The sequence below is a fragment of the Rana temporaria genome, chromosome 2 (assembly GCF_905171775.1).
Source record: "Rana temporaria chromosome 2, aRanTem1.1, whole genome shotgun sequence".
NCBI classification, from domain to species: Eukaryota; Metazoa; Chordata; class Amphibia; order Anura; family Ranidae; genus Rana; species Rana temporaria.
Window position 1 is genome coordinate 46,910,192 of NC_053490.1, and position 20,635 is coordinate 46,930,826.

A 20,635-nucleotide genomic window follows, 5' to 3' on the forward strand; every position below is an offset into this window, starting at 1 on the left:
GCTGACTTTTAAAAAATGGGCACTGTCCAGGTCGCCCGCGATGTCGGCAGTCGAAGCTGAGCTACTGCTCGGTTCTCGGCTTCCCCCGCTGCCATCCTCGGTGAGGGAATCGGGAAGTGAAGCACTGCGGCTTCACTGCCCGGTTCCCTACTGCGCATGTGCGAGTCACGCTGCGCCGTTCTCACTGGTGCCTGCTGTGTTCTGAGAGCCGTGTGTTTCCCAGAACACAAAAATGTGACACCAGAGGGGGGGAGGGTTCCGAAAAGCGGAGGTTCACTTTTGGATGAACCTCCGCTTTAAATCATAATAGTCCAGTACCTGGCTACAACAATATACAAGACTGTTTACAACATCAAAAACTGTGTGTGTGATCTTTCCCAGATTGGGTTCCACAACCCTAGGCCCCGCCCACAAATTGATGTGCTACTACTTCACACACACACTCTCTTCATAGCTTTTTATAGCATCCTCCCCAACACAAAACCCTGGCTGCTTTTATCACATGTGACGAAAAACTTGTCAGGAGTTATCAGGCTGATAACAGAAGAACGAAGCAGGAGACAGCTACGGGACATAGTGCTTTGAAGAGAGATAAGAAAACGCTGCAGATATATGTGCCCAGTTCAAATTTCATGAATCCTGTTTACATCCCCGTATCCTAGATACGTTACACCGCTGCAATTTTTCATCGCAAGTGCCTGATTCACCAAGCACTTGCGATGAAAACTACGCCCGCGGCCTCCGGCGCAAGGTGGGCCAATTCAAATGGGCGTGTGCCATTTAAATTAGGCGCGCTCCCGCGCCGGACCTACTGCGCATGCTCCGTTTCCTCGGTTTTGCGCGCCGTGACGTCATTTTTTTGAACGGTGACGCGCGTAGCATACTTCCGTATTCCCGGACGGCTTACGCAAACGACGTTGATTTTTAAATTTCGACGCGGGAACGACGGCCATACTTTAGACAGCAATACACTTGCTGACTAAAGTTAAGGCACCAAAAAAAAAGTGTAACTTTGCGACGGGAATCTAGACTAGCGGCGACGTAGCGAACGCGAAAAACCGCTGTGGATCCGCCGTAACTGCTAATTTGCATACCCAACGCTGGTTTACGACGCAAACTCCCCCCAGCGGCGGCCGCGGTACTGCATCCTAAGATCCGACAGTGTAAAACAATTACACCTGTCGGATCTTATGGCTATCTATGCGTAACTGATTCTATGAATCAGTCGCATAGATAGAAACAGAGATACAACGGCGTATCAGGAGAAACGCCGTTGTATCTCATTTGTGAATCTGGCCCTTAGTGCTTGCATTTAACAAAAATACATTTATTGATGTATTAATGATACAGAGCTTCATTAACAACTGTATTTTATATTTGCCTAGAATTCATGTTAATTAACCATAAATACTTGATATGAGAGTTACATTTAAAATAGAGCTGCCTATACTGTACACAGCATATGATTCAGGTTCCAGATTTAACACTTGATGCTGGTCTATTTTTGTCAATACGCGCAATATCTTTACAAATCTAAGAACCTATAGGACCAGTGGTCACCAACCTTTTGGACCTCACAGACCACTAAATTCACAATTTTGAATCCCTCAAACCACTAACATGAATTTTACATGCCTTATATACACAATGCTCTGGCTCTTTGTCCCCCCCCCCCTCTTATGCACACAATCTGAACCAAAAACACAAAACAGAGGATTCTACACACCCAACTGAGTTAACTACATATTTATTGCATCGAAAAGTATACAGATGTTACTAGCACAAAACAAACCAGCCACGATCCCCATGACCTCCCTTGAAAATCCCCTCCTAAATTGACCCAAATACCTCACCCTGTTTGGGACAGAAATGCACCACCCCTCGTAACCTGGCGAGGGTGTGGGATGCAGTCCCTCTGGGGAGCAGAGCCCACCCTCTCCAATACAATTGTATACTGATGAACTGTGAGTACATTGGTTATCATTATTTTTTTTAAATCAAAAGACGTTTATTTGAGAAAACAATGTAAAGTCACAAACATCAGCATACACCTTTACACATATTTTGAATACCATCATTGACCTATTTTCAGTTCACAGAAAAGGTATAGAAGATGTATCTAAGCATTTTGTGCTGTTTTCTACATCAGCAAGTATAAAAAACACGTAACAGGTGTAGATTGTGCCACTCCGGAGCGAAAAAAACGATTCGCGACCGGAATGTTACAAAGCAAAACAGAATTCTTTTTCTTTCCTTTCATATTTCTCCGCATAATCAACCAAAGCTACCACCTAAACGTTGCATAGTAAGGCCTTACTATAAAAGGTGAGGGTAGAATAAAAAATAAAAAATAAAGGAGAAAAGGGGGGAGAGAAAAAGGAGGGAGGGGAAAAGATGGGGAGAAAAGGAGCAGTGAGTGGAGGGGTATGGGGATCAGAAGAATAGACATCAATTATCCCTAGTCAGACAGAGATTTTCGTAGTACAGTACAATACATCATTATTATCCTAGCAACAATCTATCCATGATAAGCTGTGGGGGACCTAGACCCGGGACATTGAGCCATGGTTGCCACATGGAATAAAATTTCCGTAACGCATTTCTGTGCTGGTATGTAATTTTTTCCCTGATTAACAGTTTATTAACATCATCAGTCCATTGCTTAGTCGTCGGTACCCTGGGAGATATCCAAAGTCTCGCAATCGCCGTTCTAGCTATGTATAACAGGCGGAGTATTGCAGTATGGCCATTGGGCGAGAGCGATGGGATCTCCAGAGCCCCGAGTAGACATATAATCGGATCTTGCGGGATCGGTACTTGATACGTTTGGGAAATAGTGGTTATAACAAAGTTCCAGTAGCGGAACAATTTCGGGCATTTCCACAACATGTGTAACAGGTCCCCTTCCTGTGCACAACATTTTGGACATATTGGAGAGTCCCGACACCCCCACCTATGCAAACGTACTGGGGTCCTGTACACCCTATGTAGTAGGAATAAATGAGAGAGCCTGCGAGACGCAGACACAGATACCAATGGAGCTGAAGTGAGACACAGTTCCCAAGTCTCTCCATCAATGGGGCCTAGATCCCTCTCCCAACCCCTCCTACACGGCAGAGAGGAAGCGTCATGTGTCACGCCCAGCAGCAACTTGTAGACATTGGAGATCATGCCCTTCCTGTCCTTATTCATAAATACCTCCGCCATCAGTGGATGTGTTGAGAACCTAAGCTGTGAAAGCCTAGCTTCAGCCTGTATCGCGTGTCTCAATTGCAAGTAACGGTAGAATTGGGACCTGTGCAGTGCAAATTCCTCCCTGAGATCAGTAAATGATTTAAGCGTCGCTCCTCTATACAACTGTGTAATGTACCGTATGCCAGCTAGTTCCCAAGATCGAAAGTCTTTAAGTTTGAAGAGTTCAGTGTAATATTTATTGTTCCATATCGGTGTAAATGAGCATATGCCTGTTATGCGCAGTAGCGTTCTGGTGTACTTCCACAATGAGTTCAATAGTTTAAAGGTAGGTAGGGAGCCCGAGATTTGTGTAAGTCCCGCCTCCAAATGAGATAGCGCGGATAACTCCGACCCACCAGGCGTCATTAATAAACGAATGGGGTCTTCAGTGTCCTCCCAACCCCAGCCCCCCAGGTGCTGGAGCTGCGAGGCCACAAAATAATATCTAGCATGTGGGACCGCCATGCCCCCCTGATCCTTGGCCAGCTGCAGGGAGGAGAGACTAATACGAGCCACTTTGTTGCCCCATATCAGACTCCTGAATTGGGCATCTATTTGGGTAAACCACGTATGGGGAATCCATATCGGGGCATTGTGGAATATGTAAAGCAGCTGCGGAGCCCAGATCATCTTGACCAAGTTAGCCCTTCCTGTGACCAAAAGGGGCAGCTTAAGCCAAGCCGAGCATTTTGCCCGGAACTTTCGTAACAGTGGGGCCAAGTTAAGTAGGAGATACTGGTTTGGGTCGGCCGTAATCTGGATGCCTAGGTATTTAAACTCATCCACTAACAGTACATCTTTAGCACATTCAGGCAGCTGGTGTGTTAGGGGGTCAAGCGGTAACAATACCGATTTATTCCAATTTATGCTAAATCCCGACAGTTGCCCAAAGTTAGCGATCAGGGACATCACATTCCTTAGGGAGTCATCCATGTCTCCGAGATATATTAGGGTGTCATCCGCATACAAGGAAATTATATCCTGTCTGGGTCCTCTACAAAAGCCTACTATATCCTGTGCAGCTCTAACATGGATGGCCAGGGGTTCTAGAGCCAAGGCAAACAGCAGGGGTGAAAGAGGGCACCCCTGCCGGGTGCCTCGGAAAAGCCTAAAGGAGTCAGAGAGCTCTCCATTAACCCGTAACCTGGCTGTTGGGGCGCTATACAGCAGTTGAACCCATTTAAGAAAAGTGCTACCCACTCCAAATCTCTTCAGGACCTCCCAGAGATAGGGCCATTCAACGCTATCAAACGCTTTAGCGGCGTCCAGCGAGAAAATGGCCCGATCTCCAGGGTTGTCAGCCGGTACCTGCAGGTTAAGAAACAGCCGACGTAGATTCTGGGCAGTAGATCTGGTTGGGATGAATCCCGATTGATCCCTATGCACCACATGCTGGATGCACTTGGACAATCTATTGGCCAGGACCCTTGCCAGCAATTTAACATCAAACGTTAGTAAGGAGATCGGCCTATATGAGTCTGGCGACATAGCGTCCTTACCAGGCTTCAATATTACCACTATGATGGCCTCACTCATAGAGGGGGGGAGCACACCGGTTTCAAGAGCGTGGTTATAAACCTTCAGGAGGATTGGCAGGAGTTGTTCTGAATATCTTTTAAACACCTCAGCAGGTAAGCCATCTGCCCCTGGCGCCTTCCCATTTTGGGCATGCGCCAGGGCTTCCAACAATTCGTCCTCAGTTAACGGGGCATTCAAAAGCGCCGCGTCAGAGGAGGAGATGCTAGGGATGGGGTACCTATCCAGAAAGGAAGAAAGCTCTTCCCTGGTGGGTTGGACTTTAGACGTATAAACGTCTTGAAAAAAAAATAGAAAATGTGTCTAATATAGATCGGGTGGAGTAACATGGGGTGCCTTGTGCATCCTGAAGTGCCACTATGTGTGAGGTGGGCTGCTGAGACCTGGCTAGCATCGCCAGCATGTGGCCTGTGTTCTCCCCTTCCTCAAAGTGTGATTGCTGTAGAAAGAACCTTTTATTCTCAGCTAGTTGTAGGGAGAGTTGTTCTAGTAACGCTTGGGAGGCCAGCCAGGACCTATTTGTAGAATCATTAGGATCCTCTATATATGTGGCTTCCAGCCTTTGGGCTTCTGTTAACACAAATGTTTCCCATTCTTTGGTTTTAGTTTTGATCTGGGATATGACCCTAATAAACTGACCCCGTAGAAACGCCTTGGCCGCTTCCCACACCGTGCCCACTCCCGCGGAGTCCAGGTTGTGACCAAAGAACTCCGTCATCAATGTTGGGATTGGATCGGGGTCCGGTATGAGAGCTAGCCAAAAGGGATTCAGTTTCCATAAGGAATTTCCCCTGACGGCCCCCAGTGTAACGTCTATGGTGATCGGGGAGTGGTCAGAGATTTGTCTTGGGTGGTATTGGGAGGACAAGACCAAGGGCAACAGTAAATCAGTGCCCAGTGCCATGTCGATCCTTGACAAGCCCCCCACCGATGCCGATTGGCATGAGTATACCCTTGCCTCAGGGTTACGTACCCTCCAGACATCAGTGAGGCCCATCTCTATCAAAAGGCGGGCAAAAGGAGTAGGACCTGCGGGCCCTCCCCCCGGCCCAGTAAGGCGAGAAATCAGCTTGTCCTTTGTATAGTCTAGGTAATTGTTGAAGTCTCCCAGGACCAATGTAGGGACCCCTGGGCATCTGGCCATATAATCAGCTATCACCTTAAGTAAGCTAGATGAGTATGGGGGGGGGATGTACAACCCAGCCAATATACACTTGGTTCCATACAGGGAGCACAGAATAATCACAAAGCGGCCCTCCGGATCAATTTTAACATTCAGAGGCGAAAACTGCGTGTCCCGCCTGATAAGGATACTCACTCCCCTCGAGTACACCGAACCAGTCGCATGATATTGATGACAGAATTGCCGAGTTGCAAACTGTGGTGTAGAAGTCGGGGGGAAGTGAGTCTCCTGGAGACAGACCACGTCTGCCCTGAGCCGCTTAATCGTGCGCAACACCGCCAAACGTTTAACTGGGCTGCCCAACCCCCTGACGTTCCATGACATAAATCTGGTTACCTTAGCCATAGTAAGAAAGCAAATCTAACATTGAACACAGACATTGCAGTACATATGTACCCAAATAATAGGAGCAGCAAATAGGCAGTTCGAGGAGGTGAGTCTTGAGAACACAGTGAAAGAGTAGTCTCTGTGAACCCCAGATCCATTCGAAGGGCATGCATCAGTTCAGATCTTCTGGTACTTTGGGAGGAATAAAATGATGTTGGAGACAAAAATAACAAGGGCAATAGAGCAAAAAAATAAAAATAAAAATAATGATAAGTAAGGAGAAGTGCAGGGAGTAGTGGAGAGGTGGTAGCTTCAGCAACGTTATGATAGCAAGAACTGACCATCATGGTCAAACGAATAGAGCAGTAATGTGCTCGAGGCCAAAACCAGGCCATCTTAGGGGCAACAGTGGAAGCGCACTTCAGTGTCTTAAAACTTCTCGTGCAACAAAAGTAAATAAACCGTAGCAAATCTGCATATGCCAACATGGCAGCAGAGTGCTCCGCCGTGGCGGATCAATGTGGAATATACATCCATGTTAGGTGACAAAAGCAGCTCAGCTTCACACATGTGCCGGACGCCTGTTACGGGCATCACGTAGCGCATTTTCTTCCCTGTCTAGCCACTGTGCAGCCGCCGAGGGGGAATCAAAGAATTGAACGGCTCCATGGACTTCTAGCCGCAGGCGAGCAGGGTATAACATTGCATACTTCAAATCCAGGTCTCGAAGCCTGCGTTTGACATCCATAAACTTGGCCCGTTGTTTCTGCAAATCAGCTGAAAAATCCGGGAACATCGAAACCTTGGTGTTATCAAATTTCAGTGCGTCCGGGTTCATCCTGGCTAGTCGCAGCACCGCATCTCTGTCCTTGTAATTAAGGAGCCTAAAGAGAAAAGGCCGAGGGGGGGCCCCTGGAGCTGGAGGCCTAGTCGGGACCCTGTGTGCCCGCTCCACTGTAAACATGGGGGAGAAAGCCTCTTTTCCAAAAGCCTGACACAGCCATTGCTCAATAAATTCCACCGGGTTCCTACCCTCAATCTTTTCGGGGAACCCTATGGCCCTCACGTTGTTCCTCCTCATTCTATTTTCAAAATCTTCCAGACGAGAGGAGTGTTGAGCAAGGAGATGGCTGTTATATGTAAGATCACGTTGCATGGGCGCCATGTCGTCCTCTATAGAACTCACCCGGCCCTCTAATGCAGATGTCCGCTCTCTAAGCTTCTGGTTATCGTGTCTCAGGAATGTAATTTCTGCCTTAAGTCCCTTAAGCTCAGCTGAAAGTGCCGTTATGGACAGGTTATTTGAGGTAACCACCGCAAAGATGTCCCTCAGTGTGGGCTCCGCATCAGCTGCAGGGCTTGTGCGGGCCTGAGACCTAGCAGGGGCCCCCTCTGGAGTACTCACTGCGTCCCAGGAGAAGGTGGGTCCGGCCGGATCCTCCAATGGAACGGTGTCATCCGCCTCCGATCCATCCTGGGGTGTGAGTTCAGGGGTGCTGACAGACGGACCAGCATCCGAGACGAGCGCCCTTGAGAAGAGTTTTTCCGCTCCCGCTCTGTGTCTGTCTTTAGCCGTACGTTGGTCCGCGGCGCCATCTTGTGCCATGAGGTCCGTAGGCCGGGGCTGATTGTGCTTCCTCGGAGCCGACATCGAGGGACAGAGCAGCTGAGATCGATGCAGACTAGCAGCGGGGAACCGCCCGGCAGTCGTGTGGCAAGGTTTGGAGCAAATTAGGTGAGTTTCCAGGATAAAATGACGGAGATTCGGCGGAGCTCTCTGAACACACGTCCTTCTACATTTGCTGCCTGGCCACGCCCCCCTGGTTATCATTATTAGACATGTGCACACTGAAATATTTTGTTTCGGAATTTTGTTTTCATCCGAAAAATTAATTTATTTAGTTACTCCTGAAATTTGTTTTTATTTATTTCGTTTTTCGTTAAAGAAATGCATTTGTCCGAAAATCCAAATTAATTAAGGTCGAATCTGTCATTGAAGGCTTATGGTGTCTGTCGAATGTTCTAAGAAAATTCCACGGAATCTTTAAAAAAAAAAAAAGAAGATTTGACGGAATCAAAAAAAAAAAAAAGAAGATTCGGTAGAATCTTTAAGGAAAAAAAAAGATTCAATGGAGCAATGTCATTTCTGAAGGAAAAAAAGTAATTTAAAAATCACTTGCGGCTATAATGAATTGTCGGTTCCCGGCAATTCAGAGAGAATTAGTTCATAAAAAAAAAAAAAGTGTGGGGGTCCCCCCAAATTCAATTACCAGGCCCTTCAGGTCTGGTATGGATATTAGAGCGGGGATCGAGTGTGGATTACCACCGCTGGATTATTTTTTTTTTTTAATAAAGGACTTTTTTTCACAGTGTGTGTGTTTTTTTACAATTCTTTACACTTCCTTAGTGAAATGGTAGGGGTACAATGTATCCCATTACCAATTCACATAGGGGGGGCAGGATCTGGGGGTCCCCTTTGTTAAAGGGGTCTTCCAGATTCTGATAAGCCCCCCGCCCGCAGACCCCCACAACCACCGGGCAAGGGTTGTGGGGATGAGACCCTTGTTCCCATCAACATGGGGACATCCTCCCCATGTTGAGGGTATGTGGCCTGGTACGGTTCAGGAGGGGGGGCGCTCTCTCGTCCCCCCTCTTTTCTGCAGCTGGCCAGGGTGCGTGCTCAGATAAGAGGTCTGGTGTGGATTTTTGGGGGAACTCCACAACATTTTTTTTTAAATTTGGGGTGGAGTTCCCCTAAAATCCACACCAGACCTGAAGGGTCTGGAATGGATATTTGGGGGGAACCCCACATCATTTTTTTAAAAAAAATTGACGGCGGGGTTCCCTTTAATATCTATACCAGACCTGGGTCCCCCCAAATTGAATTTGGGGGGACCCCCACGCTTTTTTTTTTATGAATGAATTCTCTCTGAATTGCCGGGAGCCGACAATTCATTATAGCCGCGAGTGATTTTTAAATTACTTTTTTTCCTTCAGAAATAACACTTTGTGCAGAGACAGTTCTAAGTTTTGCACAGAGTGGCCCCGAACCTGGTTTTCTTGGGTCCCTCTGCGGCTCTCTCGGCTCCCCCCCCCCGCAAGGACTCAACACTTTCATGCGAGCGAGCTTGCGTGGTGTTGAGTCTTTGCGGGCGTGCTCCTGTGATACAGCCGCCGACTGTATCACTCGGCCCCGACCCCTGTTGCGCTGCGTCATTGAATGTGATTGACAGCAGCACGAGCCAATGGCTGCGCTGCTTTCAATCAACTAATGACAGAGCCAGGAAGACGGCCAAGAAGCCTGCGGGTTCACGGCGTGGGATTTTCGAGGGGTCAGGTAAGTAAAGGGGGGGTTCGGTGGGCCTATAATCGGCAGATGTTTTTTCACCTTAATGCATAGAATGCATTAAGGTGAAAAAACTTTTACCTTTACAACCCCTTTAAGCTTTGACAAAAAGCCTGGAAGCTGATTGGTTTCTTTACACAGCTGCACCAGATTTTGCACTCTTCACTTTTAGTAAATCAACCCCAATGTGTTCTGTTCCCCATGTAGTAATTTGCTGCATTTTGCTATATGCTATTTTAGTCTAGCTGTGAGAATAGACAGGACAGCTCTTCCTCCACGACCGTCCATCAACACAGCTAACAAAAAGGCGCTACTTTGACAAATGGCACTCTTCTCCGTCTCCTAGCACGTGCCAGAGACAAGCTTCTCATTAGGAACGCAGGAGGAGGGGGGCTTGTTGGCTTAAAATGTTCCAAGCAAGTGCCTGGAGATGGAGAAAAGGGTCATCTGCAAAGCAGCTGTCTCCTTCCAGCTGAGTTATCGGATGGCTGTGCTGGGAAAAATGAGTTTCCTGTCCTACCATAGTGAGTGAGTGATCCTTATGCCGCGTACACCATCGGAACCGTACTTCCATCTTCCTTCATTCTGTCTAATGCCGCGTACACACGATCAGGCTTTTGCCCGACCAAAAGCTCATCGGAATAAAGTTCTATATTTAAACTCCAATGGAATTCATCGGAATTTCCGATGGAATTTCTCCGATGGGGCATACACATGGTCGGAATTTCCGATGGAAAAAGTCAGTCGGACTTTTTCCATCGGAAATTCCGACCATGTGTATGCCCCATCGGAGAAATTCCATCGGAAATTCCGATGAATTCCATTGGAGTTTAAATATAGAACTTTATTCCGATGAGCTTTTGGTCGGGCAAAAGCCTGATCGTGTGTACGCGGCATTAGACAGAATGAAGGAAGATGGAAGTACGGTACTACAAGTGCCTCCTTGGAAACAGAAACATGATGAACAAAATTTAAGTAAGACGTCTTTAAATTCAGACATAGGGGAAAGGTTAGTTAGTCTGGAAATATCTCAAACACATCACTGAGAACACTATGCAGCTGTTATTCCACAATCTCCGCTCGTATAGATGTGCATATACCACTGAAGCGTTTCAAGGGTCACACCCCCTCTTTCAGAGCTACCAATACCATTGGCACACCTCCTCTTACATTAGTCCAGGGCCATCTTTAAAGCAGAGTTCCACCCAAAAGTGGAACTTCCGCTTTAAGCACTCCTCACCCCCTTACATGCCACATTTGGCATGGAATTTTTTTTGGGGGGGGGAGTGGGGGTTTCGGTAGGAGTGGGACTTCCTGTCCCACTTCCTCCTTCCACCCAGGGACCCCCTCGGCGACTCCTCTCGCCTAAGGTGGCCCCTCCCTCTAGGTGATCTCCTGGGACACGTGACAGGTCCCAGGAGATCGCTACTCTTAGTGCTCAGCGCGAATCGCGCATGCGCAGTGCGTGCCCAGCCGTGAAGCCGAAAGCTGTCACGGCCCGGTGCACACAATCTGAATGGAGGTGCTGGCAGAGAATGGGGGGGTGAGGAGCGACGCTCCGGGCGGCCGCAGCGCTGGACCGTGGAACAGGTAAGTGCCTGTTTATTAAAAGTTAGCAGCTACACTTTTTGTAGCTGCTGACTTTTAATAAACATAAAAAGGCTGGAACTCCGCTTTAACATTGATTGGACCCTGGACAAACATTTTCTTTGGTTCTCTCGAATCCCCTTCTCAACTATTTGTGGGCTCAAGGGAAAGCTGCATTGGGTCCCACAACAATGACAGGGCCTGGGGCAGCTGCTCCTTTTTCCTTGTGTTAGACGGCCCTGCATTAGTCTATAGCTTTGTTAAAACCCACATCAGGCAACTCCTGTGGTTCTTGCTTGGCAAATAAAAATTAACAGGTCTTAATACATTTTGTCTTTTTTGTATCACTACTGCAGTGACCTCTGTTGGGTTCACTTGTTTCATAGAAAGCATCCCTCACTGCACACCTGCAAATTATTCTTCACACTACTGTCCAACACCCCACCAACATTTTAATCTCTGGATTTTCCAAGCATGTAACATTCTGCTCCATCAGATCTTTGAAACGCACCCCAATTTTTTACCTAAGCTTAGCAGTGTAAGCAGACCTAAAAGCACAGGTATGGATATGCAAATATAGACTTTTCCTAAAAAGTCAATCGCTAAACCTTCATTTATATTTTTATTTATACCTTAACCCCCCTGACAGCAGATGTATTTAGAGAGCAGTGTGAAATGACTGGGCGTTAAACCCCACTGAATGAGGCTCTGGTGTTTAGGTGCCAGTGGAAGGCGCAGGCAGCCTGTAAAACCCTATGAGAGGCTGAAAGGTGCTGCAGCTGGACAATGCACCAAGCGCTACTAACGTTTAGGGTTGAATGCCTAGAAAGCAAGAAGACTGTTTTCCGAGCCTTCGCCCCTGGGCTCATACTGCCCTAAACAACAGTACTACTTGGTGCACCGTGCAGCCGCAGCAACTTTCAGCCTCTCATAGACTTTTTACAGGGTGGAGGACAGTGCACCTGTGTCTTCCACCCACACCTAGTGTGCAGAATAACTTACAGTTAGGCCTTATGCATAATGACACTCCTGAGTTTACCTTTTCTAAATGCAGGAGAAGTTATCTGGAAAGTATAAATGCATTTTATGCCTCCTAGACAACATTTTCTTCCATTTAGATCAGTGGTCTCCAAACTGCAGCCAGAGGGCCCGATGCGGCACTTTAGCCTTTATCTGACTCTTGAGGCATGCTTTCTCCCACTGATGTGAGGCACTATTCCTCCCACTGATACCAATAGTGGGGCATCATTACTGTTACTGACACTAATGATGGGGCACTACTCCTCCCACTAAACCTCTCTTAAACTGAGCTGATAATTCCCCCCCCCTGCCCACGCCCCCCCTCCATGACTTATCTATCAAGGTCAATAATGCAACCAACAATCCCTCCCCTCACGCCAGGGTACTAGGTGTAATCCTAGACTCTGATCTGTCCTTTCAGCCCCAAATCCAATCCAATCGTTGTCAAAAGCTTGTAGACTTTACCTCCATAACATCTCTTAAATTCGCCCCTTTTTAACTAATGAAATCACCAAGCTTCTAATTCACTCCCTTGTTATCTCTCGCCGTGACTATTGCAACTTCCTTCTCATAGGTCTACCTCTCCATATGCTAGCTACTTTTCAGTCTATCACGAATTCTGCTGCCAGACTCATCTACCTTACCAACTGCTCAGTGTCTGTCACTCCTCTCTGCCAATCCCTCCACTGGTTTTCTGATCGCCCAGCGAATTATATTCAAAATACTAACTAAAACATGCAAAGCCATTTACAACTCTGCCCTGAGCCACATCACCAATCTTGTCTCCAAATATCACCCAAGCCAGGGCTGGACTGGGACAGAAATTTGGCCCTGGACTTCATCCAGACTGGCCCACTTTGACAGGTCTCTCCCATGGCGGCCGGACAACTCCCGCACCCCCCCTGGCAACCCAAGCCCCCTCTCCCCCTTCACTAGCCACTAGCCGTTCTACTTTATTAGAGTAGAACGGCTGGTACTGGTACTCTTATAGGCAGTACCAGTGGGGAAGCTAGACATTATTTCACCCATGGCAAAGAATCAGTTCGGTGCCCCCTTTATGGGACAAGATAAGGCAGAAGTGAGAAACTCCCAGGCCATAGCTGTTGAGTCAGCTGTCTGTCCCCTCCCCCCATGCTCCTCTGTCGTCGTCCCCCCTGCTCCTCTGGTCCTCCCCCTGCTTCTTTGTTCCCCCCAGGTGAGCGCTGCGGGGAGGGAGAGACAGAGGAGCGGAGGGGGGCGGCAGTCTGCTGTCACTGAAGCCGGCCCACTGAGCCATCGGCCCACCGGGAAACTCCCTGTAGTCCCAATGGCCAGTCCATCCCTGACCCAAGCCATCCTCTCTGCTCCTCTCAAGACCTCCTGCTCTCAAGTTCCCTTGTCTCCTCCTCCCATGCTCGTTTTCAGGACTTCTCCTTAGCCTCTCCTATTCTATGGGACTCTCTACCTTAATCTGTCTAGCTCTCTCATACTCTGGCTGCCTTTAGGCGATCCATGAAAACTCATCTCTTTATGGAAGCCTATAATGCATCCAGCTATAATTTTTATCACTTCCATCATCTCATGCCTCGCAGTTACAACCTTCTGTACCATTTGTCCCACCATATTAGATTGTAAGCTCTTATGAGCAGGGCCCTCTTAACCCTTTTGTATTTTATTGTATTGTAACTGTACTATCTCCCTTTTATATTGTAAAGCGCTGCGTAACCTGTTGATGATTTATAAATGCTGTATAATAATGATGGGGCACTATTCCTCCAATGATGCCAATGATGGGGCACCATTCCTCCTCAGACTGCCCAGATGCATTATGTAACCGACCACCAACCCTGAGGCAGTGTTTATTCTCTCTGATGCTGGGCCCGGGACATTTTCTACCCCTACTAGACACAATTTGGCCCCCTGAAGTTTGAAGGACAGTAGACTGGCATTTTAAAAAGTTTGGAGACCCCTAGATCTACCTGCTTTAAAGTTTAGCTGTGTTCTAGCACATTCAGACGTGATAAGTCGCATTCTCATATATATATAGTTTAGTATATAAATAATACAATTATGTTTTTCTGGTAACTGTGTATGTAGTCGTTTGGGTGGGGATCAGCTTCAAAACAGAATTTGCATTAAAATGTAAGGACCACAGACACTGCCCAGGCCCCCTCCCATTCTCAAATCACCTACTGTTAGTAGAGGGTAAAATGTAAATAAAAAAAGGCATGGTTTACCCTACTTCCGTCTTTTTCTCATGGTGCCTAGGTGCAGGGCCCTCTTTAATGTTGACTAGACCCTGGAGCCCCCCCTCCATGTCATTTTGCTCTCCACCTGCTCTGAGACATAAAATAATTATCAGCTAGACTTAAAATCAGTTTACTGTATCAGATCATCTAGTGATTGCGATTGGTTGACAGAGTTTAAAGCATATCATTACCATTTACTGACTGGTTGCTAGAGGTTACAGCAAACATTACGGCTCACTGATTAGTTGCTAGAGGTTACAGCACATGATTTCTTCTTGTTGATTGGTTTCTAGAGATTACTGTAAAGTAATACTGCTCACTGATTGGTTGCTAGAGGTTACAGCACATCATCTCTTCACTGCAGAGGGGCATGATATACATACAAATGCCGCCTTTATTTACATACGAATGCTGCCAACCTCATCTATTTACATATGAATGCTGCCTCTATTTACATATGAATGCCGATTATGTAAACACTGTGGGCCGGATTCAGAAAGAGATACGACGGCGTATCTCCTGATACGCAGTCGTATCTCTGAGTTCCGACGGTCGTATCTATGCGCCTGATTCATAGAATCAGGTTACGCATAGATATCCCTAAGATCCGACAGGTGTAAGTGACTTACACCGTCGGATCTTAGGCTGCAATTCCAGGCCGGCCGCTAGGTGGTGCTTCCGTATTATTATGCGAGGAATATGCAAATGAGGAGTTACGCCGATTCAGAAACGAACGACCGCCCGGCGCTTTTTTTTTACGTTGTTTGCGTTCGGCTTTTTCCGGCGTATAGTTACCCCTCCTATGTGAGGGGTAGCTAATGTTAAGTATGGCCGTCGTTCCCGCGCTGATTTTTGAATTTTTTACGTCGTTTGCGTAAGTCGTTCGCGAATACGGATGGACGTAATTCACGTTCACGTCGAAAGCAATGACGTTTTGCGACGGATTTTCGAGCATGCGTACTGGGATGTTTTCAAGAACGGCGCATGCGCCGTTAAAAAAAAACGTCAAATATGCGGGGTCAAGCATAATTTAAATAAAACACGCCCCCCACATCCCCATTTGAATTACGCGGCCTTACGCCGCAACACATACGTTACGCCGCCGTAACTAAGGGCGCAAGTTCTTTGTGAATTAAGAACTCGCGCCCAAAGTTAGAGCGGCGTAACGTATCGGAGATACGTTACGCGGGTCGGACAGATACGTCATTGTATCTGAATCCGGCCCAGTGTCTGCAGGTGAGTCATCTGTACACAACAATAGGGCAGAGCTGGGCAGCATTAGTAGCAGCACTTCACACTGAGATATCAGGACACAGCACAGGACTAAAACTTCAAGGGACAAGGGAATTTAAACTGGGATAGTTGGCAAGTATGAGGCAGCTGCTTTGGGCCCCACAACAATGACAATGCCCAGGTTAGCTGCCCTTTTTGCCCTGCCTTAAAGACAGCCCTGCCTAGGTGAGGAGGACATCGTAATCTTTCCAGCTAAATCCTGGAGAATACATGGCACTGAGGGCAGCCAAAGCTCATGAAAAATATTGTCTTTTGGGTGGTTTTGCCACTCTGCACTCTACAGGAATTTCCTCAGAAGGACAGTGATCTCGCGCATCACTGGGTGGGGAATGTATACATTTTTTTTTCTTTTACACATTTTTTGCAGGTTCATTTTAAAACACATTACCAGCAGTTGACCCGTAAAGGGGAAGATGCTCAATAAAATTTACCAGCCTTTGCATTTTACTGCAAAGTCCACTTTTTAACTAGATACTCTTCTGTACAATGGAGAAATCCATAATCTTGGGCTTGTTTTGTAACTACAGCCTCTAATAAAGCTCTGATTTGGGGGAAAAAAACACGCTTTCACCCAGCCATCCAATTGGAGCATTGTTATTGCCAATTAATGTGCTCTCATTGGATAGCAGGATGGTGGAGCAGGGACTTGGTGTGGCCACAAGTCACAATTGGACCATGCAAAATCAGAACAAAAGGTCCCTTAATGCACAGAAGAACATTTTCTTATGATACAGAAACTGTCCATCAATCCGCAGTACCTTCTGTTATATGGTGCTGTGTGTTTGGCAGGTTAATTTTTTGCCTTCTTTTAGCTTGAAATAGCTGATAATAGCATACAAAACAAAACACATGATTTTCGATCAAAAAATGAACTCTCACTAGGTGCTCTAGTGTTGTAAAACGTTCATACATTTTTTGTAACTGCTTGCTTTGATACAGAACATGGCTTGTGTTTTAAACATACAAGTACTTTATTATTACACCCAAAATTAATATTTTATTTGAAATTTCAGTTACAAGTGGATCCAGATGAAGTCTGAGTGTACATTTATCTTGAGATTTACACATCTCAGGCCCCATACACATGATAGAATTTATCCGCAGATACGGTTCAGCGGACCGTATCCGCGGATAAATCCTCTCTAAGATTTCAGAGGATTTCAATGCGATGGCGTGTACACACCATCGCATTGAAATCCGCGCTGAAATCCTCTGCCGATGACGTGTCGCGCCGTCGCCGCTATTATGACGCGGCGACGGGCGCGACGCTGTCATATAAGGAATTCCACGCATGCGTCTATTCATTACGGCGCGTGCGGGGAATCCCTTTGGACGGATGGATCCGGTAAGTCTGTACAGACGAGCGGATCCATCCGTTGGAATGGATTCCAGCAGATAGATATTCTGTGCATGTCGACAAATATTTATCTGCTGGAAATCCATTCCAGGGGAGATTTATCTGCGGATAAATATCCGTTGGCGTGTACACACCATAGGATCTATCCGCAGAAACCCATTTGATGGGATTTATCTGCGGATAGATTCTATGGTGTGTATGGGGCCTCAGTCTACAACTTAGCTTAGATATCAAGGGCCAGATTCAGGTACAATTGCGGCGGCGCAACGTAACCCGTTTACGTTACACCGCCGCAGGTTTTCAGTGTAGGTGCCTGATCCACAAAGCACTTACCAGTAAACTTGCGGCGGTGTATCGTAAACACGTCCGGCGCAATCCCGCCCAATTCAAATGGGGCATGTACCATTTAAATTAGGCGCGCTCCCGCGCCAGACGTGCTGCGCATGCTCAGTTTAAAAAATTCCCACCGTGCTTTGCGCGATGTGACGTCATTTTTTAGAACGGCGACGTGCGTTGCGTCCATTCGTATTCCCGGACGTCTTACGCCAAAACAAAAAAAAATTTAAATTCGACCCGGGAACGACGGCCATACTTTAACATGGCTCGACTAAAGTTAAGCCATGTTAAAGGAAAAAATTACTAGCAACGACGTAACAAACGCGAAAACCTTTGTGGATCGCCGTAAATCCTCATTTGCATACCCGACGCTGTAATACGACGCAAAATCCCCCCAGCGGCGGCCGAAGTATTGCATCCTAAGATCCGACGGTGTAAATCAATTACACCTGTCGGATCTTAGGGCTATCTATGCGGAACTGATTCTATGAATCAGTCGCATAGATAGGACAAGAGATACGACGGTGTATCAGGAGATACTCCGTCATATCTATTCTGTGAATCTGGCCCCAAGTTCTTTTATGTGTCTCACGCTGCCTGTTGCATTTTGCCCTTGATATTTCATCACAGAAAATACAACAGGAGGAGTGAGACTACATGTGAGCGTGGGGGGCACTGGAGCTCACAAAATATGTAAGAAGCCATTGGGTTGTCTCAGCCCACCACAATCCACCAACATCTGATATTTCAGATTTGGGTGGGATAACCATCTCTGACAGCCTTTTCAACCTTTTTAACACGGAGGAAGCCTTAAAATAACTTTCCAATCTCAGGGAACTTCTGCTACATGATGACTATATCAACAGCTCATGGCAATTAGTGTGATGGTCAGTGGAACGAATGCTTGTGATCCCCCTTACTGCTAGCTAAAGGGTCATTGGTGTCAGTGGTTATTTATCAATTGCCCCTAAGAACCTCAGGGGGAACCTATGGCTTCCACGGAACCCTGGCTGGGAAAGGTTCAGCCTTTTTAACCCTAAAATAACTTTCCGGTCTCAGGGAACCCCTGCTAATAATTACTATATCAACAGCTTATGGTACATTAGGGTGATGGTCAGTGTAAAGAATGTTTGTGATCCCCCCCTACTGCTAGCTGAAAGGTCATTGGTGTCAGTGGCTACTTATCAATTGCTCCTTGCTCAAGGAACCCCTCGAACCTCAGGGGGAACCCATGGCTTCCATGGAACCCTGGCTGAGAAAGGTTTAGCCTTTTTAACCCTAAAATAACTTTCCGGTCTCAGGGAACCCCTGCTAATAATTACTATATCAACAGCTTATGGTACAATAGTGTGATGGTCAGTGGAAAGAATGCTTGTGATCCCCCTTACTGTTAGCTTGGTGTCAGTGGTTACTTATCAATTGCTCCTTGCTCAAGGAACCCCTCGAACCTCAGGGGAAACCCATGGCTTCCACGGAACCCTGGCTGAGAAAGGTTCCGCCTTTTTAACCCTAAAATAACTTTCCGGTCTCAGGGAACCCCTGCGAATAATTACTATATCAACAGCTTATGGTACAATAGTGTGATGGTCAGTGGAAAGAATGTTTGTGGTCCCCCTTACTGTTAGCTTGGTGTCAGTGGTTACTTATTAATTGCTCCTTGCTCAATGAACCCCCAGAAACCTCAGGGGGAACTCATGGCTTCCACGGAACCCTGGCTGAGAAAGGTTCAGCCTTTTTAACCCTAAAATAACTTTCTAGTCTCGGGTAACCCAACTCATGGTACATTAGTGTGATGGTCAGTGGAAAGCATGCGCCTTACATTTGTGGCCAGTGGGAAGATTTCTACTTACATGGATGGTCATCATTGAGAAGGATCTCCCTTACAGATAGCTACAAAAGATCATTGGTGTCAGTAGTTATTTATAAAACGCTCCTTGCCTCTGGAGGAACCCTGGTTGAGAAAGGCTGCTCTAAGCGTAAAAACGCAACATGTCCTTACCAGCGTAAACGGCGTGTTCAATAGTGTAATCAAAATATCTGCCACGGCTAGGTTGACGATGAACAAACTGGTCGCCGAATGCATCCTTTTGTTTTTGATGACCACATGACACACCAGGACATTCCCGAAAAGCGAAAAGACAATGATGAAGGAATACGCCACGATTAAAAGGGCTTTCACCATGGGGTTCTGGGATTCCGTCCCATAACGCCTATTCTCTATGAAGTTCTGCCAATCGGCCAGGCTGTAGTTATTCCAACTGAACAAGGAGCTGCTGTTGGCAAGCTGGATAGACGCCTTTAGGCTGTTGTTGAAGTTTAAACTTTCCGATGGCGTCGGCATGCTGGAAAAGCCCAGCAAAATTAGCCACAGGAGATGGGAAACCATGTCTGACCAGCTCTGTCCCCTAATGAAAAGCATGGAAAAGGCATGGGATAATTAAGTGGTTATTCCAGACATAGAAGAAGAAGAAAAGTCAGAACTGTGCAGGCTCGCTCTGGTATCGATCTTCATAACTGAACGAAGGATGACTACAGCATCACTGCCAATCACAATAGCAACAGATGTCCCCTGCGCTCAGTGCAGCATCTGTTTCCTTGCTGGTCCTCGCTTACAGCACACTTATATCACATGCAGACACGCACAGCTCTCAGGCTGATGGATCTCCAGCTCTCCGCTTATTGGGCTGCAGCTTATTTGCCATCGTGACGTACCAGAATCCCACCACTTTATCTGGTTAAAGACCTTCCCTCTGCTACTTGGAGATCTCTAAATGCAAAGAGCGTTACGGAGAATGAATGAGCCTCGCACACCAGTCTGCACATTCCCTTAACGTCCCCGCTAGCCTGCTGTCTGTCAACCAAGAACAAAACAAGTCAGGGTTGTATTGGTATGGATTATTTGTCTCGCTCCGATCGAAACCTTGCAGGAAAGGACGGCTTTGTTCTGTTTTTTTTGTTGAGCGAAAGATTTTGATTTTCTTTTGTTTTCATAGGATTTTATTTTTACGGGGATTAGTTTGATTAGAATAAAGCAGTTAAGCAGAATTTGCATCTGAACGGTTTAAATATTATAACTCCAATGCAAATTCAGGACGCTCCTTTTTTGGAAGAAAAAATAGATTTATTTTTTTTTGAAAGGGTCAATTCACTCAAATAGCTAGATTCAGGATGGCGAGCGCATAGTTGCG

General features: G+C 46.7%; 1 protein-coding gene across 1 annotated transcript in view; it reads right to left on the reverse strand.

The window, feature by feature from the left end:
* The window catches only part of GPR83 (G protein-coupled receptor 83), a 105,870-nt gene extending 85,578 nt beyond the window's left edge, over positions 1-20,292 (reverse strand). Inside the window, exon 1 of the mRNA XM_040340159.1 lies at positions 19,447-20,292. Within this exon, the coding sequence (XP_040196093.1) occupies positions 19,447-19,866 (420 nt within the window). The 5' untranslated portion in view covers positions 19,867-20,292. The remainder of the gene's footprint in view (positions 1-19,446) is intronic.
* Positions 20,293-20,635: the final 343 nt, after the last annotated feature.